A 24,467-nucleotide genomic window follows, 5' to 3' on the forward strand; every position below is an offset into this window, starting at 1 on the left:
TGTCCCCAACAGTCGGGCTCCCAGAGCTGACTTGGCAGCTCTGTGCAGACAGAGGCTTCTCCGGTTTAGCCAGTGCTCAGGACTGCGGCCTCATGTGCATTATTCATTCACACCATATTTTTCCTTTCCCAATTCTGCTCACACAGTCGTCTGCCCTCTTCCAGCGCTCTGCCACCCGCCTCCCCTCGGGGCTCCTGGAACCCAGGGTGACGCGTTTGGCAGCCCTGGCTTTAAAATTTTCCCGGCCGGGCTCCGCCTCGCCGGCAGCGGGCTCCACCCTAACCCTAAGTCCCAGGCGGCCACCGGCTCCTCCCAGTTGTCTGAACTACAAGTCCCGCCGTCCCTCGCGCGCGCTCTCCCGCCTCGCCCGTGCCCCCCACAGGCGTCGCCTGTAAATCGGTCAAGAGTGCCTCCCATTGGTCTCTCCGCCCTGTCAGTCACCTGGGAGTATTGAGGGGCGGGTCTGAGGTGGAGATCCGGATCCGGAGCGGCTGAAAGGCGGAAGTGGAGGCCGGAGCCTGGGACACCGCCGGGGGGAGAGGAGCGGAGCCTGTCCGAGCCCCGGCCCCAAGTAACGCCGCCGCCCCGGAGCCGCCGTGAGTGTGCCTGTCCCGCGACCCAGTGTCTCGTTCGCGTTGAACCCTCTTCGGGGCAGCACTTCCTCCCGCCCAACCCCGGCTTAGGGGGATAGTGACCCCTCCCCCGACCCGTAGCCCCCTCTTAAGGGGCTCCCCAGGCGTCGGGCCAAAGGGGGGCCCTTCTTACCCACTCTAACCGGCTCTTTATGAGCCTTGGGACACCCCCAGGGCTCTCCTCTGGCCTGTCCAGTCCAGTTGTGGGAGAGAGAGACCCCAAATTCTGCTCCCTCTGCTCCCAGAACTGGAGGAATCTTTGCTAGGTATGAAGGAGGCGGTCTTCCTTCTCTATAGAGGTGGCGAGGAGTGCTGTCTGTCGCGGTTTTCCTCCCCGCCGGCCCACACCGTCCCACAAAAACAGTTGTCCCCTCCAGCCCTAGGGAAATTTTATCTCGATTTCCTGGGGGGGGGGGGGAGGGCGGAGGGGTCCTGGGTGACAGCGTTCCACTCTCACAGGCTCCCATAGCTCCTCCCTTCCCCTCTTTCCTCGAGCCAGGGAGCCAGCCAGGATCTCAGCAGAATTTGAAGTCTTGGCCACTTTTTAGGGATGAACTGCCTTCTTGTCTTGCCCCCTCCACCCCCATATCTGTCCTCTAGTTATATTGTTCCCTAGTTGTGTTTTCTGAGTGTATTTCTCTTCCTGCCTCTGAAAAATTTAGCTGAGGTTTGCTTAATCCTAGCTACAGATCACAGATCAGGGTGGATCTGCCCATTCATTATCTTCTTTCTCTCCCCCCTCTCCCCCTCCCCCTTGCTCCAGGCTCAGCCCTGTCCTCCCAGAGCACGTGAGTGGTTTCCAAGCTGCTTCAGAGGGACTGCTCCTCCTAGGACTGCTGTCTGTTGGTCTTTAGGGCGGAGGGAAAAGACCAAAAATTAGGAATCTGGAATCAAAGGGTCCTGGCTCATCTCTTTCCCACTCTCAAACACACACACATCTCCTTGATCAACAGGTCTATGCCACTTCTAGTCCTAGGGCCTCTCCAGTCCCTTCTGGGCTTGGACAAATTGTAGATTATAGAGGAGCAAGGTGAGAGCACAGTGGCACCTCTGGCTTCTTGATGTGCTGATTTTTGTAGCCCAAGGGATTCCCATACATGCCAGAAAGGGCTGATTCCCCCCAGCCTTTCCAAGAGGCAGCCTGCACTGACATCTGATCCTTGTCTAGTGCTTGGGACTTAGGTGTGTGAAATGGCTGTTGTCTCAGACCAGCCTGGGAGGTTCTTTGTTATGTGGCCAAAGTACAGGCCAAGACTGTACCTTAACGAGAGTAGCCTGACTCTTTGAGGCCATGACCGACCCTTGCTATCACATCCGAGGAAGGGAGGAAAGGCCATGCAGTCTTTGGGAATTTCTGTAGCTCTTCAGTGTTCTGCACCGTCTTTACTGCCCTTACAGGTGCTAAACGTTTTTTTTTTTTTTTTTTTTTTTTTTTTTTTGCCTTGAGACCTTTCTGACTTCTTCTGGATAGTCAGTCACCAGTGTCTCACTCCTACAAACTTTTGAGCTAGACCTGGGATGCACTCATTTCGTTTTTTATTGGACAACAAAAAAGCCTACCTTATTGGGGTCAACAGTTGGACCACTAGTGTGGTCTTCTTTGGAAGGTTATTGGAGACTTCTGTGGCCAGTCTAGTTTCTCTAATCTGGTCAGCCTGTGCCTCTGAGGGGCAGGGCTGGAGAGGCCTGACTGCTCACTGGCCATCGGTCTCTGACCAAACTTATCTCGCCTGTCGAGGGTTGTGGTTTCTGGAACTCTTTGAGAGTCACAGGATGAGGCTGCCAGCCTTCTGAGGGGACCCTCTTTGTCTAGACATGCTCTCCCGGCCAGAATTCTGAAACAGGTTTTTGAAGGCGAAGCTCTCCCTTTCAGAGAGATGTGGAAGGCATCAGTGCCCCCGGTAGTCAGGCAGCCGCTTCCGGTATCCAGGGATTGTAGAGTCCAAGCAGAGATCTGACATTGCTTGGCAAAAAGAGGAAGGGCTCTGTGTGCCACAGAAGCCTCTCCTCTCTTGCCTCTTCCAACTAGTTGGCCTTTTCTGCCTTCATGCAATAGAGAGGTGGTAACGATGGATTTTTAGAAATCATTTTAAAGCTGCAGGGTTTTTTCACACATGATCCTCCCAAGAAACAAAGTTCTTTTCATACCTGTTCCTTACAAGAGTCCTGGGAGATCATGAGATTTTGTATCTCCATTTTAGAGATGATGCTGAAGGAATTTAAAGTAGCTAGCCTTAGGTCATCTGGTTAGAAGGTGGTAGAACCGGGGCTTGGGATTTAGGAATCCACGTGCCTCTTTTTCCCTAAGAGTGGGCCCTTCTTCGGGCTGCTTCAAGGAACGGGCACGCAGGGTGAGCAGGCAGGGGCCCCACTGCAGACCCTTTAGCGTCCGTGTCATTGATGCCCTCCTCTGCTTCTGTTTTTTTCCCCACCCCCACACCACCTTCCTATCCTCCATGACCCCCATCTCCTCTGCCTCTGGGGACCATGGTAGTTATGAGTCCCAAGTCAGTACTCTTCGGGGCGGGAGTTTGCTGACATCTGTAGCATTCACTTCTGGGAAAGTCGTGATGGCTAGAAAATGAAAGTAAAAGTGAGTGGGCTCAGGGGTCTCTCTGGGCCGGGTTATGGGTGTTGGGAGCCAGCAGCGCGGCTTCTGCTTCACCCCCTGATTCCCCTTGCTGCTCGCGGGTGGGAAGACTGTGGCTGTCCACCAGTAGCTCCTTTCACTAGAATTTACGTGGAAACAGCAAGGTCAAAATTCAAATTCAGCCCCACGAAGCAAGTCCTTCTTAGAGACGTCCTTCTTCTGAGCCTTGCCCAGTAAACAGAGAGGTAGTACGGTAGGGTGGAAAGCACAGCTTTATAGAGTCAGCCAGAGCTGAGTTGTTGTCTGGACTCCCCCACTTACCAGTCGCCTGGCCTTGGACTTGTGACTCGATCTTGTTGAGCCTCTGTTTCTTCCAGTAAAATGGGGATACGAAATATTTTGCAGAATTAGAAACAGGGTAAAGGAGCTAGTCCGGTGCCTGGCACAGGATAGCCAGATACCCACAAATAGCAATTTTATGGATCAGTGGGGTTTCGAAGGCACATTATAATTCATCCCGAAGATTCTGCTTCAGCATTTGTACCACAGCATAAGTGTTGCTGTGTCGCCTGGTGCTCTGCTTCATGGTTTCACATGTTGTCTCATCTCACCGATACCAGTCAGAATCGGTGTGGGTTGTATTCCCATTTTGCAGAAGAGAATGCTAAGGCCATGACTGTGCTTCTTCATCTGGGGTTCTTGGACCCTGTGGGGGTCCTGTGCTGTGGGTGGTCCAAGCCACCGACTAAGAGGGGTCTTTGCATCTTCTAGGCACTTCCATCTTATTTTAAGCATTTTTGTATTAAAAGAGTCATGGATCTATTACAGATTGGAATGCAAAGTTTACATGAGTTTAAGCTAACACAAGAAACTTAAAGACAATATTTTGTTTGTGGCAGGCTGCTTTGGGTTCGATTCCCAGATTCCTGGAGTTTTGCATTTCCTCTCCCCTGACTTTAATCAGGGGTGCTTTTGTTGGGGCTATTTGAGAAGCACTGCTTCAGGTAGGATTTATAATACTTTTTTTTTTTTTAAGTTTATTTATTTTGAGAAAGAGAGAGAGAAAGAAAGAACATGAGTGGGGGAGGGGCAGAGAGGGAGAGAGAACCACAAGCAGGCTCCATGCCATCAACACAGAGCCTGACGCAGGGATCCAACTCATAACCTTGAGATCATGACCTGAGATCATGACCTGAGGCGCCCTGTAGGGTAGGGTTTATAAACTGGGATGTCACCAAGTCCAGGTAATAGTGCTTCCAAGAGTCATGGCAGAGAATTGGAATATATCTTAAGGAGTCTTCCACATTAATAGCCTGGTATTTTAAGAGAGTAGTTCTCAGATTAAATACCCCGTCTCCTGTATATTGGAATAATAATACAAGTAAAAACGCAACTTTTTGAGCTTTGCTACGCCCTTCTTAGCCATTCATATGTCCTGACTCCTTAATCCTCCTGACAACCCCAGGAGGGTGGTACTGTGTTTAATCCCCTCGTTATGGTGGGGAACTCCCAGTCCGGTCAGAATCGAGTCTGTGCTTGGATTCCCCTCTTGTCCCATTTCTGGGCTGTGTGCTCCTCCCTTTGCCTCCAAGGCTCTTCTCCGCCTCACCTGCCTCCGAGGCACATTTCCTGACTTTTCCTCTTAAAGCGCAGTTGGCTGTTGGAACATCACTTCCTCTGTGAAGCCTTCCCTTCCTCTAAGTAGGCTGAGGGCTTTTCCCCTCCCTGCACTTTGGTCTTAGTACCCCTTGTCTAGTGCCTGAGCCCTGGAGGGGTCATGTCCTGTTTTATCTGTGTGTCCAGGCCTCCCATGGTCCCCATCATGGAAGGCCCCCTGCTGGGGTTGTTAAAGAAGAGGGCAGACATTCATAGGTGCCCTTGAAGCACATGTCTGCCCACGTCTTTTAACACACACTTTCTGAGCTCACACAGTGTGGATCCCGAAGCCTGGCCCATATCTTTGGCCTGTCCTCCAACAAGTTGCTCACACGCAGGAGAGCAAACAGGTGAACGGGATGAATGTTACAGTGCAGATGACATGGGGGTGGGGACAGGTCACAGACTAAATTTCCAGAGGGTTGCCGTCTCCCAGTCTCCAATCTTTCCAGTGAAGGGTTTCATGGGGAAAGGCGGCCATGGCTTTGGCCATCCACAGTTCCGCTGGCCACCTTCTGCAGCACGTGTACCCAGTAGCTGTGCTTCGGTGGCTGCTTGTGGCGAGGTGGCACCAATGGCAGGCTGGGACTCAGCAAGATCACTGGGGGTGACTTCACCTCTGATGCGGGGCTGCTGCTTTGCACATCTGCATGGGCTCATTCGTGAAGGGGGGAGATCTTAAGAAAGTGGCACCAGCAGCTGTGTGGACAGAAGTGGTGAGAGCAGCCTTCCCTCTGTGACCTACTCCCATGGCCTTCAAACTCTCAGGCCCTGTGCCTGTGGGGTGGGGCACCTCGGGACCACTGATGCGGCTCCTGCCACCCCTCTTCCCACACACCCCTCAGTGTGGCTCCGTGGAGAGTTCACTTGTCTTAGGAACATGAGTTCATGGTCACTGGTGTCCTTGGATCTCATTTTGCCACAAGATGAGCCACTGCCTTTTTTTTTTTTTAATTAACTTTATTTCAGAATAGTTTTAGAAAAACTCCATAGGTAGCACAGCTTTCAGTTTTCTCATCTGCTCACTTTCTGCTACTATTAACCTCTTACATCAGTATTGCACATTTGTCACACTGAGTGAACCAATTTTGATACGTAATTATTCGTGAAAGGTCCGCACCTCACTCAGATTCCTTTCGCTTTTATCTAAGGTCCTTTCTCTGTTCCAAGATCCCAACCGGACACCACATTGCATTTAGTTGGCGTGTCTTCTTAGGCTCCTCTTGGCTGAGCCAGTTTCTTAGGCTTTCCTTGTTTTTGATGAGCTTGACCATCTTGAGGAATACTGCTCAGGTATTTTTTAGTGTGTTTTCGGTTGGGATTCGTCTAACGTTTTCTTCGTTATGAGTCAGGGGAAGGAAGACCACACAGGTAAAGTGCTGCTTTCATCACACATCGAGAGTACATGCAGTTAACGTGACTTATCTCTGTTGATGTCAGCCTCGGTCACCTGGCTGAGGTGATGTTCGTCAGGTCTCTCCACTGGAAAGTCGCTGTCTCCCCTCCCCTTTCTGCACTGTCCTCTTTGGAAGGAGGCCATTATGTATAGCGCACACTTGAGTGGGGGACTGTGCTTCTCTCCTCGAGGGCAGTGTATCTACGTGAATTATTTGGAATTCTGGAATAGGAGAGATTTGTTTGCTGTCCCTCAGTTCTTTGTTCTTTTTTTAAAATTTAATTAATTTACTTATTTTGAGAGAGAGTGAGCAGGAGAGGGGCAGAGAGAGAGTAATGGAGAGGAAGAATCCCAAGCAGTCTCTGCACTTAAGCACAGAGCCCGATGCAGGGCTCGATCCCACAAACCGTGAGATCATGACCTGAGCTGAGATTAAGAGTTGGATGCTTAACCGACTGAGCCACCCAGGCGCCCCGATTTATTCATTTATTTATAACAGTATGGACTCATGGATATTTATATTTTGGTTTGTAATCCAGTACTACTTTATTTTATTGCTCAGATTGTTCCAGGTCTGGTCACTGGGAGGTCTCTCAGGTCCCTTTGACCCACCCCATCATTGGGGTGGGGGGGTTCATTTTTTGAGCACTTTTTTTTTTTTTTTAATGTTTATTTTTGAGAGAGACAAACGGAGCGGGAGTCGGGGAGGGGCAGAGAGAGAGGGAGACACAGAATCCGAAGCAGGCTCCAGGCTCCGGGCTGTCAGCACGGAACCAGATGTGGGGCTCGAACTCATGAACCTCGAGATCATGACTGGAGCCGAAGTCAGACACTTAACCACAGAGCCACCCAGGTGCCCCTTTTGAGCACTTCTTTATTTTTCGTCACTACTAGATGCTCCAGGCTCACCTTGCGTATTTCCTGCCCCAGTCCTAGAATCGGCTGTCTCTTCAAGACCACTGCCTTTTTTTTTTAGCAACTGTTTCCTCTAAGTATGTTGATATGGACCTGTGTGGCTGGGTTCAATTAGTTTCTTGTCTTGCTGGTTAGTCACTGAAGACACCAGAGTTCAACAAGGTGAAGATGCCCCTGGGAAATGTGTGTGGGAGACTTCTGGCAGTTGACCCCAGGAGCAGGCTGTTGCTTCTCGACTCACCCATTCATACTTCTTGTACCCCTGCCTGATGTTTTGACTGATCCAACAACTCGACTGATCCCCGAATGGTCAGATTTGGTGTTTGCCTCGGAGTTCACTATCCATTTAGGAAGATACGATACATGACTGTCCTCTATTTCAGGTGCCAAGTGCTCCAGCCAGACCTTCCAGAACTCGGCCTTAGAAGGGAGTCCCTGTGGCCTGGGCCAGCGTTGTTTTGCTGCCATTCAAGAACAGACCTCCCCTTTGGGAGGGTTTGTGGCTCTAGGCAGGCCCAGGGCAGGCTGTCACTTTGAGCTGTGATCCTGAATCATTGAATAGCTTAAATCCTTCCGTTGTACTGTCAGCCCTCTGAAGATGTGTAACTTGAGCCCTTCTGGCAACACTAACTTGGGATCTTAACAGGAGTTGGTTTACAAGCCTCTAGTCTTCTATTCCTAGCTGCCTGTGTGTCCTCTTCAGGTGGCTCTGTCAGAGCATCCCGGGAGTGGGGCAGGGCGTGGGTGGCCTTCCTCACCCTGGCTGCTCTCCTAGTCATCACATTGCTCTCTGAGCTGCTCAGAGGCTGTGGTGATTAATGACGCCAATTTCCAAACCTCTAGCATTTCCAGCCTGGTTCTTTAAAAGGAACTCTGGTTTCTTTGTCAGCTGTCCTGGTCCTGCCCCCTCCCCCCCCTCCACAACTGAACTACTTCTTCCCTTTCCTGAAAGAGGCTTTGAAATGGAAGGAAGGGCATTGGGCTTTGAGATGCTTTCTCTTGTGGGGCTTTTTCTTTCTTTTCTTTTTTTTTTAAGGGGTTATTGTTTACCTGTTTGAGGGTTCAACCCTGCTGATTTTTCCGGATAGTGGTGGTCCCCTCTCCATTCTTGTGGCTTTGGAAGCCAGTCTCCAGAGAATACAGGGTGAGGGTTATTGACAGGACACAGGACATCAAGGGTGAACTGGTCCTTTTTCTAGGACACTGTTAAAAGTCGCCGTCTTAGTCTGTTCAGGCTGCCATACCCAAATGCCACAGACCGCCCGGCTTATAAACAAGGACATTTATTTCTCACAGTTCTAGAGGCCGGAAGTCCAAGATTAGAGGGGCAGCCAGCGTGGTCGGGCTGTGGTGAAGGCCCTTTTCCAGGCCAGCTTCTCTCCATGTCCTCACATGGCGGGAGGGGCAAGGGAGCTCTCTGGAGCCTCCTTTAAAAGGGCACTAATCCCAATCATGAGCGTGCTGCCCGCATGGCTTAGTCACCTCCAGATACCATCACGTTGGGGTTAGGATTTCAAGGTATGAACGCGGTGGTGGGAGGGGGGGCGGGGCACAGACTTTCAGACCGTAGTCGGTGTGTTCAGCATTCTCTCCAAATGAGGGACATTGAAGAATGGGGTCCAAGGAGACTGCAAGCAGAAGGAACGTGTGAACAGGGAGTGAACATACTGATTGAGAATCTCCTTCCTTCGTAGGGACCTCCAGGGTCGGGGCTTCCCCGCCCCAGGAACATTTATGAAGGGCTTGCTCGGAGCCAGGCCCTCTGCCAAGTCTCACGTGTATCCTCTTCCCAGCAGCCTTGGGAGATGGGCGTTAGTCTTTCTATCTTATGTATCGGAAAATGGGTCCAGTGACAACACCAGGTCACCCCAGTACGTGGTGGCTCCGGGACTTGAACTGGAGTTGGTCTGACTCCAAGACTTGTGCTCTTAGCCCCTATGCAGAAGGAACCTAAGAGGTCCTGTCTGAGGTAGTGAAGAGGTTCCTTGGCTGGGCTGGGCTGGGCTGTGGCTTGTGATGGGGTGTGAGCAGCCTGGCAGGTGGATGTGGATTTAAGCCTTCGACTGCCGCATCACTTGCCAGACCCAACCAGGCCTGTGTTGCAGCTCCGTTCACCACCTACTGTGTGTGTATTGCAGACTCTGTTTACGAGCACCTACTGTGTGTCTGGCTTGATATCATGTGCTGTTAAAACAAAGGAAACCCATAGTGCAGCCTTGGAGAATGTTGTGTGCTCCTTTTCATCTGTAACAGTGCCCTTAATTTCTCTACCCTCTTCACTCATCTCAAGCCCCCAAGTTCTCCAACCTCTTGCCACCTGTACCAGTCTTATGATAATTTGGGGCCATGGAAGTAGAAGTAGGACTCATTCATTGAAACTTGTTTAGACGCATTCATTGCTTGGTTTCTTCACCTGGCACTCTTTCTGCATTTTGTTCAGCAAAGATTAGGGAAGAAAAAGTCAGGGGCGCCTGGGTGGCTCAGTGGGTTGAGTGTCCGACTTTGGCTCAGGTCATGATCTCGGGTTCCTGAGTTTGAGCCTCGCATCAGGCTCGCTCCCGTCAGCACAGAGCCTGCTTGGGATCCTCTCTACCCCCCCTTTTCTGCCCCTCTCCCGCTCTCTCTCTCTCTCTCTCTCTCTCTCTCAAAAATAATAAACGTTTACAAAAAGAAAGAAAAAGCCCGCCTAAAATACTGTGCTTTGTATCCAGGCTCTTGAGAGTTGCCTTCGTCCCTCAGCTCTCACAGTGGGAACTTTGACCTTGTTTCTTGTTAGTTGGGCGGCCTCTGAACCACAGTGTATGTGGTGTCTGAGCAAGAGGAATTTGGTCTGCTGGTGTCTGATACCTGATTCTCTTTTCCCCATTCACTACTCAAACACGGTCTCTGCCCTCTGCTCTCTATTTAGGAGCTGAGGGCAGTGAATTCACTTGGCTTTCTTTTGTTTTCATTTTTTTGGTAAAGACAGGAAGGGTTTGTGAGGGATGTCAGTTGCTGGTCACTTGTTGGTATGAGTAGCCCAACAAGCAGGTGTGGCTGATGACCCTGACATTCAGCAGAGGTTCTTGGCATCTTTCTGGGCATGTGGCAGGAGCAGAAGTGGCAGCTGGCCCGGCTGGTGCTCCTGGCCCCCGCAGAGACCCTCCAGAGCCAGAGGGGAAGACGGGCTCTGCGTTGCTGAGATCCCAGCTAGAACTGTCCTAAGTAAATAGTAACTGCATGAGGGCGCCTGGGTGGCTCAGTCAGTTAAGCATCCAACTTTGGTTCAGGTCATGATCTCATGGTTCGTGAGTTTGAGCCCCGTGTCAGGCTCTGTGCGGACAGCTTGGAGCCTGGAGCCTACTTCGGGTCTGTGTCTCCCTCTGTCTCTGCCCCTCCCCTGCTCAATCTCAAAAATAAACACTAAAAAAAATTTTTTTTAATAATTAATAAGTAAGTTAATTAATTAATTAATTGATTAATTAAGTAACTGCATCAGCAGAACAAATACAGGGTAGTTGTGAGGCTTGTGGGTCAGCAGGGCTCCCATGTCTGAACTCACTGGCTTTCACGTAACTCGCACTCTGTCCTGGGATCACAGCAGGGAAGAACCTGTGCCTTGGCCGGCTCTCTTCGCATCCTCTCTCTGGCACTAGCAAGTGAAGAGCTGGGTGGTGGCCCGTGAGCCACTGCTCTGCTTCAGTCCTGTTCCCACCACATCTTGTAGCTAGCTGCGTGTGGATTTGTGTCGCAGAAGGTACCAAACTTCAATCCAGCTTTTGCTTGAGACTTCTTAGCTGCCCCGTTGGGGCCAGGGGGTCCACCGCAACCCTGCCGACTGGGGTGTGCTGAGTCGGGAGATTGGGTCCCCTTAGGGAGAATAGTCTCTTAGGAGTGTCAGTGTCAGCACCTAGGGCCCCTAGTGCCTCTTAGAGTCAGGAGACAGGACGAGTTTTGCCTGGTGCAGCCGCAGGTGGTCCCCTGTCTGTCTGGCCTTCCTCACTACCTGCCGCCCGAACGTCTGGCTCTGTTGGCCAGCACGACCAGTGAATGAGGTTCTCAGAGCTACCCATGACTCCTGGGACCCTTCTGTGGACAGTACAGGCAGCCCACAGTGACCAAGCTGTGTCAGCAGATATGTGATGTTCCCCCCACCGGCCCGGCCCCCATCAGTCATCCTCCCTATAGGCACAGGGGCTGGAGGTTTCCATCCTCTGCCTGAAAGTTAGCGCTGAGTCTGCTTCTGTCAGCTTCTCAGGATCGTCTGTTGTCGAGAGCCAAGAAAGCAGCGCGAAGCTCAGGGAAGGCTTTCTTGATGTTCTTAATGGGGCAGGGCTCTAGGAAGCTGGGGATCTGTTCATCAAGGGTGGCTTCCGCCTCACTCACCTTGGCATCTTCCTGCCCAGGAGAAAGGGCTGTGGAGCCCGGTTCTGCCTGGAGAGTGGAAAGGACCGCTTGGTCATGTGCCTCTAGGGTTTCAGACTCCTGGAGCTCCTGCACCCTGGCCCCTTTTGCAGGTGTTAGTGCTGTTAGTGTCTCCAGCAGGAGCCCCTGTGGACAGTGTCGGGCCCCGTTGTGGTGGGGAAGTCCAGGCAGCCAGCCCCAGCAGAGTTCTCGTTGAAAGGGGAGTGAGCTGAAACTGATCCTAGTTAAGGGAGATGGATTAAGGGCTCGGGCAGATTCAAGGGCATCTTGCAGTGGTAGGGGGCACAGCTCACCCTGGGCAGCTCTCTGGGATGCTTTCCTTCCCTTCCCCCTGGAAAGGCAGTCCTCTTACTGTGACTGTGTAAACGCGGCACCCCTTCCTCCCCTGCTGCCAGCTCTCCTGATCCTGAATCCCCTACTTTGTGGTGGGATGAGGGGCCCCAGCCCTGGCCTGACACACCCCATCAGCGTTCTCCCCAAATCTCAACCTGGCCTTCTAAGCTTCTGGCTTCCAGGGCCAAGATTCCTCTGTTATCCTCCAGGTGGGACACAGGTCCTCTGTGTTGCAATCCCATAGTACTGGTCACACGGGAAGATGCCTCTCTCTTTGATTCCATCCCCCAGCCTGCACCCCCTAAACCCTGCAGACTCTGCAGACTCCCTCTGGACTGATTGGAGAGTGCACAGCGTCACTGTGGTAACCTTTCTGCTCACTGAAAAGACATAAATGTCACCTTCCCTTTTTATTATGAAGCTTTAAGCAACTTTAAAATTCTTCAGCCCACAGTTAAGTATAAATATATTCTTAGTATGTGTGTAGCAGTCCTATTTGTATTGAATCCTATTAGCTTGCGCCTTGTTAGCTGGGTACTTTTGTTCTTTCTCTGCCCTCTACTTTTTTTTTACGTTTATTTATTTTGAGAGAGATATGTTCTTTCTCTGCCCTCTATTTTTTTTTTTTTATGTTTATTTATTTTGAGAGAGAGAGCATGAGCACATGCTTTCGTTGGGGAGGGGCAGAGAGAGAGGGAGAGAGAGAAAATCCCAAGCAGGCTCTGCACAGTCAGCACAGAGCCAGATGCGGGGCTTGAACTCATGAATTGTGAGATCATGACCTGAGTCAAAACCAAGAATCGGACGTTTAACTGTCTGAGCCACCCAGACACCCCCTCTATTTTTTTTTTTTTTTAAGCAATCTCCACACCCAGCATGGGGCTCAAACTCCCAACCCCGAGATCAAGAGTTGCGTGCTCCTCTGACTGAGGCAGCCAGCCTCCCCTCTTTTAGTCCTCTTCTAATTCAGGCATCCATCTTTTTGATTGTCTTTATTATTCTGAATTTTGTTATACTAAAGAGGAGGCAGAAAATATCTTCTATACAGGGAAGCTAGAATGGTTTCATAGCATTTGTAAGCTTTACTTTCTCACTGTTGTATGCAAAATTGGATTCCGGAAACATTCTGTATTGACGTGTAACTTACACGTAGTAAGATTTATACATCTCACTTGGACAGCTTGATAGATTTTTACATTTGTGTACATCTGTGTGTCTACCTCCCAAATCAAGATATAGAATATTCCTGTCTAGCAGTATTTTTTTTTTTTTTTTACAGTTTGATACAAACTCATTTTTCCATTGTTAAAAGCCATATTCCATTAAAGCCTACATAGAAGGCTGTTATTTGTACATAGAACCCCTGTTATTTGTAGTGGCTGTGATGACACTGTTAATATTCTCGGGTTTTCTATCTGTGACGAGGAAGCCCTGCTAGAATTACAAGTCCTGGGCTTGGGTTCTGCCACCACCTGACTGTGACTGCAGGCAGGCCACCTCACCTCAACTTCATTTCCTCTGTAATTGGAAAGAGGAGGATGAGGTCTTCAAGGACCTTGAGCTTTGGCAACCAATGAGCCAAAACTAGTTAGTTAGGCCCTTAGTACTGTAAGAAACCTGTCATTTGCTAGAGCCTCGCCCTCGGCCTAATACTGTGTTACGTGAACTATGCATTGTTTCATTTAACCTTGACAACAACCCCATGCGATTGGTATTAAACAATACCGTTTTATAGATAAGAGACTGAAGCTGACAGTAGTTACCTGTCTGACTTGGCCAAGGTCACTCGGCTAGTAAACGGTGGAGCCAGGCTCTAACTAAACCAGTCTCCCAAGTCCTAATCTGTGAGCTGTGCTGGGGAATGGTGAGTGGGTACCTCATGTGGCTCATGGCTTGTGTTGCTTCAGATTTTTCTTCCTTCTGAGTCTGCAGCCAGTCAGAGGCCCGGTAGTCCTTCTGTGAGTCTGCCCTCTGGTCCTGTGTGCTGGTAGTGGTGATTTTCCCCTTTGAGGAAGGCCTGTGTTCTGGAGCCTGTGGGTAAATCATCTCCCTGGCTGACTCGAGCTTTTTAGTGTCTTCTAGCTTCACCTTTGAACCTAACTACCTCTTCTCCTGTGCCCCACTTTTCATTCTCTGCAGGCTAACACATTGCTTCTGCTCTCATCGTTTCTTGCCCAGCTCTTGTGGTGTTAGATATTCAGGAATGCTTTCATCTAGAGTATAGCTGAAGAGTCACTGGCCAGGACCACCTTTTAGGGGGCCCTGGGCAGGGTCACTTGGTTCTCCGTCCTTCCCCCCCCAGGGGCTAACCTTGAGTGAGCCCTTCTCAGCCTCTGGTCAACGGAGTCTGATTGGTTTCCCTAATCAGCTCACTGTCCAGGCTGTGCCAGGACTGTCAGCTAGAGGAAGTCTCTGAAGCAAACAGGAAGTGTGAGAGACGCCCATCAGCTGGAATTGCTCACTCTTTTACCAGGAAGGACAAAAAGCATGAAGTGGGTGACTTCACGGTTAGAGAAGAGACATATCTAGTGGAGGCTAGGGTGAAGGGCAGCAGCATCTGGCATCTTAGAGGCTTCAGTAGTTGCATGAAGCCAGGAATCAGTCCCCACCCACGGTCTGATCCACCTGTGTTGTCCATGGCACTGATCTGGAAGGGTGCCTTTCTGTCTCTGGCATTCCTCCCTCCTTCCTGTATCAGCTATGGCTCTTTAATGTTTATTTATTTTTGAGAGGGCGTGCAGAGAGAGAGAGGGGCAGAGAGAGAGGGAGACAGAAGACCTAAAGCACAGGCCCCATGCTGAAGAGCACAGAGTCCGATGTGGGGCTCGAACTCGTGAACTGCAAGATCATGACCTGAGCCGAAGTCCAACAATCAACCGACTGAGCCACCCAGGTGCCCTCAGCTGTAGCTCTTGTGCTTAAATCGGCTGCCTAGAATCCCTGGGGGAACTTACTTTAAAAACATTTTCTGGACTCTACTTTTAGAAATTTTAATTCAGTTGGTCAGGGTTATTTCTAAATGCCCTGGTGATTCTGATAAAAAAAAAAGTTTGGTACCCACTGACCTTCTAGTGTCCAGAGCAGAGAAAAGCCAGAGTAAGTCTAGTATTTTGCTGTTTATCTCTCTCTCCCCCCCTTGGCTCCAGAACTGGCTGGGCATATATTTAGGAGCTTGGGTCCCTCTGCCCTTTCATGTACATTGTGGGGGAAAGTGTCAGGTGCCCCCCAGTCCTTGTGATCTCTTCCATTTCCTATGAAGATAATGAGATTGGAGATGGTGCTTATACTCCATAGCCTCTGAACAAACGAAGGTTCTGACTTGGAGCATAAGGGGAGCAGTCACGTCAAGGTGAGTCGTTTGCCATGGGTCTGAAGCTCTGCCCATTTTAGCAGCTTGGTGAAAATATCCAGGAGGAAATCCATCCTACTGGTGTGTTTTTCCTGGTGTTGGAGAAACTGGTTTAAAAAAAAAAAATCTTTTGGCCCATTCTGTATCTTACAAGAAACTCTGACTACAACTTTACCTCTTTTTTTTTTTTTTTTTTAATTTTTTTTTTTTTTTCAACGTTTATTTATTTTTGGGACAGAGAGAGACAGAGCATGAACGGGGGAGGGGCAGAGAGAGAGGGAGACACAGAATCGGAAACAGGCTCCAGGCTCTGAGCCATCAGCCCAGAGCCCGACGCGGGGCTCGAACTCACGGACTGCGAGATCGTGACCTGGCTGAAGTCGGACGCTTAACCGACTGCGCCACCCAGGCGCCCCCAACTTTACCTCTTAAAGAGAATTTGATTTTTATCTGAAAGAAGATTTTTGCTATGGCATTTTTGGTTATAATTCCATTACCTGCCCGTACCCGTGGGTAATTCTTGCCTCTGGTTCAGAAGATTCCCACAGCGAGATTCCCTCCCCCAGCTGGCAGGCCAGCTCAGTGTGCGAATTCACCTTTTCCACCTGCCTGGGTGCATCCTCAGCTTCCCAGTCTTGGGAGGGGAGGGTATAAAGCTTCCTGGGGTTCTGGGCGTGGCCTTTGCCTGTCCTAAACACGCCCATGTCTTCGCGTGCCCTTTGTGGCAAAATCAGCTTCCTCCGTGTCTTTATTGTCTTGGAAGGTCAACACCTTTGTTCATGTGATCAGCCAGTGGGGCCAGGAATAATACCACGAGGCAACGGAGGCCATAAAAAGTGCCTTGTGTGCCTGCTCATGTGCCTCTGGAAGGCAGGATCAATATCCAGGCAGAATATGTCACCTGCCAGTTTGTGCCGGGGGGGGGGGAAGCACCTACAGCGCTTTTAAAAAATACAGATACTTCGGGTTCCTGGGTGGCTCAGTTGGTTAAGCATCCGGCTTTGGCTCGGGTCATGATCTCATGGTTTGTGAGTTCAGGCCCCACATGGGACTCTCTGCGGTCAGCAAGGAGCCTGCTTCGAATCCTCTGTCTCCCTCCCTCTCCACCCCTTCCCCACTTGGGTTCTCTCAAAAATAAACATTAAAAAAAAAATACAGATCCCAGGCCCTCCTCCAAACCTTTGTAGGAACCTCCAGGGGCCGGCTGCACAGGTGATTTTGAAGTACAGACAAGGTCAGGAACCACTGGATAAGAGTTACTTGTCTCTCCTGGCTTGTTAAAAATACAAGTTCTGTCTGGGCAGGTTTGGAAACCCACTGATTCGATGGGGACAAGACTTAGATGTTATCTCTGTATTTCTTGACTTATGGGTGCTGATTACTTCCCACCCCAGGAGCCCTCAGCCCCAGCTGCTTTGGTTTGTTGGAATCGGGGACTTGATCTTCCGTTCCCCTCTCCCCACTCCTTCATACCTCCTCCTGTAGTGCCCCAGCCACACTCTGCCGCCCAGCCGGGACGATGTGTCACGTGGATTTGTGGTAATAACCAACTTGTAATTCCATTGTGGTTTCCCTCTGCTGCTGTCGCCTGCCTGGCCCTGGGCGGCTCCTCCCACAGTTGGAAGGAGTCAGGGCCTGCAAGATCACTGTGACTGTGGGCTGGAGCCACACCTTGCAGGCCAGCCGGCTGCTGCCGCACAAGAAGGTCTCAGGGTCTCGCTCACCCAGCGACCGGAAACAGGGTGGGTGTTGTCTCCAGCATTCTTCCCACTGCAGGGAGACGGGCCAGGAGCACACAGGCAACCCGCATCCAGGTCTTCACCTGTATGCTGGGTGGCCTTGAACAGGGCATTGAACACCTGAGAGGCAGGCTATTTATGTGAAAAAAAGTGGGAGATTGTTTTAAAGCTAAAGGGAGGTGATGGTTATGCAATTGCTCGGTGAATGCTAGCTGGCTCTGAAAAGGATTTCTTTGGTAGGCCTTATGAGGAAAGCTCTCAAAGAAGCCAGAAGCACAGACCCTGCCTCAAGGGCTGGAGAGTCTCGCAAACATCAGTGACTGGGGTGAAAAGAGAAAGTTGTAGGGGCACCTGGTGGCTCAGTTGGTTAAGAGCTGACTTTGGCTCAGGTCATGTTTTCGTACTTTGTGGGTTCGAGTCCCGCGTCAGGCCCTGTGCTGACCGCTTAGAGCCTGGAGCCTACTTGTGATTCTGTGTCTCCCTCTCTGCCCCTTTCTTGCTCATGCTCTGTTTTGGTCTCTCTCTCAAATATAAGTAAACATTAAAAAAAATTTTTTTTAAAAGAGAAAGCTGTAAAACTGTAAAATATCATAGCACTAGCATTTCTTGTTACTAATAGGGATTCCCCAGCCCCCCCCCCCCCCCCCCCCCCCCCCCGCGTACTGCCTGCCTTCCTGTATTCTTGGGGAAGAGGTGGCTCCCGGTTCAAACCTCTTTTCCCTTGGTGCGATCCAGAAAGGAAACTGTTTTTCCTGGCTAGTGAATCATGCTTCCTGAAGCTCACTTTTTAAATGAGTTGCTAGGAGGACGGGGATGCGAAAAGGGATTTCAGACTGAACAAAGCAAGCCCTTTGCCTTCAACTTCTTGCATGAGCATAGCCCGTCGCTGCCCACGGATACCCTTCTCTTCATTCACGCCCCCGTCCTCTGACTGTAGGGGGATGCACTCCCTTTGCCGAGGGGCCAGCTCTGGGCTGTACTTCCTTGGGCTCTTGTTCTGAAGACCCCTCTGCATTGACTCCATTCTGCTAAGGGTAGTTGAATCAAAGCTTTTTCTTTCCAGCTTAGGTTCAGACGCTATACAGATGTTTAGGATGAAATACCTCGTCACGGTACTCGTCTGTAAACGTTCTGGTATTTTTTAGTATAAATCTTCTAGAGGCTTCTGGAAATAGGCTCCTCATCCTTCTTTGCGCCTCCAAAGCTATCACTAACAGAGTGACTAAGATGTCAGTGTGGAACACCGGCTGCTTGGGGTGCAGGTCTCGGTGTCCCTCATTTGTGTCTGCCCTCCCGTACTTCCCTGTTCCTTCTCTGCGTCACCTTCTGCCTCTGCCAGTAGAGAATGGAACTGAGGTCTCTGTTGAAAAGGGAAATTTGGCAGCCGTTCTGACTGCCAGCAGAGCTCTCTGGCTTGGGTGTGTGTTTGGTTTTGTGTGTGTTTTGTGTTTTAATGTGTGTGAGACTTCTGGTCCATCAAAAATGAGAGAACCAGGGGGAAGAGGTTTGGGATGAAGGAGTGAAATGGGACTTTGATTCCAGTGCACAGTCCAGCCTCCGACTGAGAAAGTTAGTCCTTCTAGAGACAGCAGGACAAAATGGCTATTTTGAATACAACTTGCACTGGCCAGTCCCTGGTCCCTGAGTGCCCACAAGGTTGGCCAAGCACCTTGTCTGATGAGCTTTCTATCTGGACTCCCTGTGCCCTGGTCAGCCTCACCATCCACTCTGGCTTTGCACCGAGGTGCGCTGTGATCTTAGCTACGGGACCACAGGTTCGTTGTTTGTTCATCTGGATCCTGGCATCTTCCCGCGTGATTTTTTTGGTACTCCAAGGAGCCTGTTGACTTAACTGTCACCAGGCTGCCATATGCCCATTGTTCTCCTGTGTGTGCGTGATACTTGGGATTGGGAAGTAATACGTTTGCTCAGAACCATGAACCTAGAGTTGGGAGACCACTTTTCACTGCTGAGATGATTGTAGGGCAAATAGATGTGTAGTACATCCTAGTTCGGGCTCTTCTCCTAACTTCTGGGAGGTGGGGGCCAGGGGGTTGGCAGGATGGGAGGATTTAGGTCCTCAGGGAGGGCAGCGGGAGACACCTGTGATTTAAGAGTGATTTAAGAAGGCCTTGCTGTGCGACAGTCTCTGGCCTGACCAGTACTGCTGATCTCTCTTGCAGTTGGAGGTCCCCCGTCCTCACTAAGTGCCTCTTCGCGCAGCACCGGCCCCCGCCCCACGCTCACTGGTACCACTACAGCAGGACGGGCCATGGCGGGTCGGGGAGGTGCAGCGCGACCCAACGGACCAGCCGCTGGGAACAAGATCTGTCAGTTTAAGCTGGTCCTGCTCGGGGAGTCTGCAGTGGGCAAATCCAGCCTCGTGCTCCGCTTTGTCAAGGGACAGTTCCATGAGTACCAGGAGAGCACCATTGGAGGTGAGTGGGCACAAGGGAGTGGGGCAGCCTCAGGAATGCCAAAGAAATGCCTTGGCGTTGAGAAGGGAGCCGCCTGCCCAGAGGGACTAAACGTGCCTGCGGCGGCAGCACCTCTTCCTCACCTGGGCCCTGGAATCAAATCCAACAGCTGGTCTCCATGCCGGAGTCCCCACCGCCACCCAGTAAGACTTAGGTGGGAGTCCAAAACTGGCTTCTCCTCCCGATTATGCCACTGTACTGTTGTGCGGCCTTGGCTAAGGGCCTTCCACTGACCCGGCCTCTGGAAGGGAGAGGCTCGGTCTGGATCTCTGAGGGTCCTTCTGACCGTACCAGGCAGTGCGTCTGTCCTGGCCTCTCCTACTTTGCAGAATGGGGAAATGGCCTGGTGAGCGGGCCAGCGTTTCTGAAGTTGACCTTTACCCTCGAGCTCAGAGCCTATCATTGATTTCCTGGTGGTCAGCATGTAGCCCGTGAGGGTGTGGGCTCAGTTCCCTGCCTCAGTGTCCTGTACAAACCTTAGGGGCCAGGGCGGACGTTGGGCTTGAGTCACCCTTTCTCTGCCCTCTTGGTAGGAGGTTTCCAGGCAGCTGGAAACTAAACGGGCCGAGTCAGCAGTCCTCTGCTGCCTCCTCAGCACCCGAGTCAGGAGCTGGAGACAGGGAAGTGAGGCAGTTTCCCCCACCCTGGGCCCTCAGGGGCGTGGGGGGAGGGCAGAGCAGGGAGCCGGCTTCCACTCTGAGCTCTCTGGGATCCTCCCCTGGTTCCCAGCGGGGAGGGGACTCCCACCTGCCTGTCCCGGCTCTGGGACTCCTCCTGAAGCATGTGCACAAGCACCACATGCTCCCTTGTCTCCTCAGACCAAAGATAGGGTCACTGTGTTCCCTGAAGGTCGAACCACAGGGTGGCCAATCAGGAATGGGTCAAGGTCAAAGCTGGGGGTGGAGGCTAGCCAGCATGCCTGGAGGTGGCAGGGGCAGCCGGGAAGCCAGCCACCCAGCCTCCGCCTGGCAGCGGAACAGCGTGTACTTTCAGGCGGCCCCAGTGTAGCTAAGTGTGTGAGTGTCCTCAGGAAACCGAAGGCCAGTAACACCCCTGGGCTGGAGCAAACTGAGGGACTATGGAGGCTTCCAGCCTGACTGTCCCCTGTGAGGGGAGGTGGGGAGGGGGACGGGGGGAGTGGTGGGCCCACCCTTCTGTGCTTGGGAGTCCATTTTCCCCTGGGCTTTTCCCTCTCCTGCCCCTTGCCAGTCTTCCTCGGAGGTGCTCCTAAAGCGGTTCAGGTGCGGGCAGACATCCCTTCTGCCCTTGCCTAGTGTGGGTCTGTAAGGCCTGTGCAACCCCCAGTCCCCTTGACACATGGCAGAAAAATACAAACACCACCTACCCTGCTCCAGCCGCTGGGCTGGGGGCTTTTCTGGGCCCATCTCAGCAAAGAGTCCACATGCAGTACTGGGGAGATATGTGGGGGTGGCTTCTTGAGCTCCTTCTTGCCTTATAACACCACCTTCCCTCTTACAGCGGCCTTCCTCACACAGACGGTCTGTTTGGACGACACAACAGTCAAATTTGAGATCTGGGACACAGCTGGACAGGAGCGGTATCACAGCCTGGCCCCCATGTACTATCGGGGGGCCCAAGCTGCCATCGTGGTCTATGACATCACCAACACAGTAAAGATTTCCCCTTACTTCTCAACACTTTGTTCCTGGATGGGGTGTGGGCAGATTTCCTCTGTCGTTTGGGGGTGTCTCACCAGAATCTCCAGGGCGGTAGCATCTTAGACACTTGGGCTCTGCCAGCTCGAGTTTCCCTAAGTGAGTGGCCCTGGGCAGAATGCCGCCTCTGTCTCTCTGACATTCTGGCCTTGTCTCCCCAGGATACATTTGCACGGGCCAAGAACTGGGTGAAGGAGCTACAGAGGCAGGCTAGCCCCAACATCGTCATCGCACTTGCAGGGAACAAGGCGGACCTGGCCAGCAAGAGAGCCGTGGAGTTCCAGGTGGGGGCAGGACAGGACTTGGTGGGGAGGAGTAAGCCGGCTCCGCGCTTGGCTCAGCCTCGGCTGCTCAGGGGCTGTGCGGAGGGCCAAGTGGGGAGGCCGGGGCGCTTTCATCTGCTGTCCTCTCGTGACTTGAATGTGGGCCTGAAGGACTTCTCTGCTTCTCCTTGTTCTTTGTCATCGGCTGGTGGCGTGTGTATGCATAAGGATGGCTGAAGCTTCCGCTTATTTTTTGTGTAAACTGACTTTTCAATGAAACTTACTGAAAAAGAATTACTTTTATCCACATAAAACACGCACGAGTAAAATTTACGCAGTACAGGAAGATACATGGAATGAAATTTAAAGCTCCAACCCAGACACTCAGTCTCCCTTCCCCCAAGTTCATCACAGTTTCTTATTTTTCTAAAAATATACCCATGCGAATGAATCCCTTTCTTTACATCGATGGGGGTGTGCCCCATAATACTGTGTATTTTTTACCAGGCCCTTAACCAATGGACTTGTAGGTTGTTTGTAATAGCGAACGACTGGAAGCAGCACTGCGGTCAACATCCACATGCTTTTGTATTTTTTCCAAATGTGCATGTGCATTTGTAGGATAACTTTCTAGAAGTATTTTTTTTAGCTTAGTGATTTTGAAGGGCAAAAGGCAGAATGGACTTAGGAAAACCTGAGTAAAACATCTGCCAATGTTTGTGAACTGAGAGGTGCTGGATGTGAAGTGGGGGCCTTGGGTGTGGTGCAGATTTGGGGGGGACCCAGAGCAGGAGAGCCTCGGGACTGAAAAATCCCTGCATTGTCTCTATTGTGTATAAGGCGACTGTGAGGAGGGAAGATTTTTATCCTGGGCCCTGGCCCCTGCCAACTGTCATCATTTCCCTCCTACCCACTTTCTCACCTCCATCTAAACCAGGAAGCACAAGCCTATGCGGAAGACAACAGTCTGCTGTTCATGGAGACATCAGCAAAGACTGCGATGAACGTGAATGAAATTTTCATGGCAATAGGTGAGTTGCTCTCCTTCCCTCCCCTCCCCTGACCAGGGTCCTGTCCTGTCACCTGGCTGCTGTTTTGTAGTATGTGGTAAGTCTGTGGGGTCACTTTATCTGACTGTCAGATATAGAGAGTTCACCCCGGAAGTTTCTACAGCCTGGGCCAAAGTCTCAACATTTCACTTTCTGACCCTTTAGATTACCACCCACTGAAAACCCTACATCACCATCCCCCTACCCACTTCTTAGGATCTTTAGGCTGATCTGGCTCTGTAGTGAGTCATCCTGCCCGGGTTTGAATCCTTATTTTATCATTTAACTCTGTGGTCCTGGGGCAAGTTATTTAACCTCTCTTGGCCTCAGGTTTGTTTTTTTTTAATGTTTGTTTATTTTTGAGAGAGAGAGAGAGAGAGAGAGAGAGAGAGAGGCAGAGAGAGAGGGAGACACAGAATCCAAAGCAGGCTCCAGGCTCCGAGCTGTCAGCACAGAGCCCGATGTGGGGCTCGAACTCATAAATGGTGAGATCATGACCTGAGCCGAAGTTGGACACTTTACCGACTGAGCCACCCAGGCACCCTCTTTGCCTCAGTTTCTTGAAACACTCAGAATGCATGCACCTGGCGCAAAGAAGCGAAGCTCCCCCATGGGTTATCCCAGATTGGGTGGTACAAAGGCCAGCTCCCACTCAAGCATACTTGGAAGAGTATTGGGGTAGCCCCACAAATGCGTATTTCCCCTCCTCTTCCAAACAGCTAAGAAGCTTCCCAAGAACGAGCCCCAGAATGCAGCTGGTGCTCCAGGCCGGAACCGAGGCGTGGACCTCCAGGAGAACAACCCAGCCAGCCGGAGCCAGTGCTGCAGCAACTGAGCCCCCCTTGCCTGCCCGCTGCCCCCACCTCCTCCCCCTGACCGACCCGACTGGAATCCACTCTAACCAATCGCACTTAACGACTCGGGCTACCACTGGGGGGGGCAGGGGGAGGGGTCCGCCATGATTTCTCCATAGAATTTTGATCATAGGCCGGAGTGAGTTATTCCACCTGCACCTTTCTGTACAAATACTAATTCAATTTTAAGTCTTAAGTCACTTTTTTAATATATATGATCTTCTGCTCTTCCTACTTCCAGCCCTTTCTACTGCTCTCCCACTCTTCCTCTGCTGGTAGTAGCCACGTGCCCCTGTTCCCCCCCACCCTTGTATGTGGGGAGGCGGGGGTTGGAGCAGTTACCCTTCTTTCCCTCTTGCTGATTAGCAGACTCAGCAAGAGCATCCATATCCTTACTGTGTTTGGAGTGGGTTTGGTTCTGGGTGGTGGCCCTAAGGGGCGAGGGAAGGGAGAAGCAGCTCTTCCCTCAGCTGGCTGTCATCAGGCTGCAGCCCCCCCCTCACCCCCTGACGCACAGCTGGGAGAGAAACCACAGCATTACCACAGCATTATTGTGACAGCCACCAACCCATTCCCCATAACCCCCCTCCCCCTCCGTCACCCTGACCTCTGGCTCTGAGCCCTGTTCTGACCAAATCACGATGATGAGTATTTGGGGGTGGGTGGGTAAGGGGGGGGTGGGTGGGAGGGGATGGAACCAACTTTTTCTGTATTTTGTATTGTATGTTTTCTTCAACATGTAACCAATCAGTATCTTGTCAATATAGTCAGCCGATCGATCGACCTCCCACTTGTCTTCCTTGTCTCTCTCTGGCAGTTTATCAGACTGCATCTGCTCTAGCTTACTTGAACTAACTTCACTCCCCCACCCCCCACCCCACAAAAGTGAAGGGATGCTGGTGGTGATGGTAACCAAGAGAAATAGGCCCTTGCTCTACCAGCTCTAAGGGGTAGGGTAGGGTGAGAGTGACCTGGGGCTGAATCTCACCAAGTTTGAAGTTGAGGGGCCCGCATTTGCCTCTCCCCGACTCCCTCCAGATTCTACTGGGGTGATGTACAGTTTGTATTTGAAAATAGTTGGTCTCTGAAACACCAGAAACAACCTCTTTGGGGTTTTTCGGTTAGTCTGGACCA

General features: G+C 51.4%; 1 protein-coding gene across 2 annotated transcripts; it reads left to right on the forward strand.

Annotated features, from left to right (window-relative positions):
• Positions 1-468: 468 nt before the first annotated feature.
• On the forward strand, positions 469-23,986 carry RAB5C (RAB5C, member RAS oncogene family). Of its 2 annotated transcripts, XM_047845807.1 has the most exons (7): positions 488-596; positions 1,396-1,420; positions 19,198-19,452; positions 20,971-21,122; positions 21,329-21,451; positions 22,368-22,461; positions 23,199-23,986. In XM_047845807.1, the coding sequence occupies exons 3-7, from the start codon at positions 19,287-19,289 to the stop codon at positions 23,312-23,314; spliced, it is 651 nt and encodes a 216-aa protein (XP_047701763.1). In that variant the 5' UTR covers positions 488-596; positions 1,396-1,420; positions 19,198-19,286; the 3' UTR covers positions 23,315-23,986. The 2 variants fall into 2 exon arrangements, with proteins under 2 accessions (XP_047701762.1, XP_047701763.1); XM_047845806.1 differs by lacking the exon at positions 1,396-1,420 and having other exon boundaries at positions 469-596.
• The last annotated feature ends 481 nt before the right edge of the window (positions 23,987-24,467 follow it).

The sequence above is a fragment of the Prionailurus viverrinus genome, unplaced genomic scaffold (assembly GCF_022837055.1).
Source record: "Prionailurus viverrinus isolate Anna unplaced genomic scaffold, UM_Priviv_1.0 scaffold_35, whole genome shotgun sequence".
Taxonomy (NCBI): domain Eukaryota; kingdom Metazoa; phylum Chordata; class Mammalia; order Carnivora; family Felidae; genus Prionailurus; species Prionailurus viverrinus.

Coding starts and splice junctions, on each gene's coding strand:
- RAB5C (XM_047845806.1), top strand. CDS start 19,287: ATGGCGGGTCGGGGAGGTGCAGCGCGACCCAACGGACCAGCCGCTGGG. Junction 19,453..20,970: donor CCAGGAGAGCACCATTGGAG/GTGAGTGGGCAC, acceptor TCCCTCTTACAG/CGGCCTTCCTCACACAGACG. Junction 22,462..23,198: donor TGAAATTTTCATGGCAATAG/GTGAGTTGCTCT, acceptor TCTTCCAAACAG/CTAAGAAGCTTCCCAAGAAC.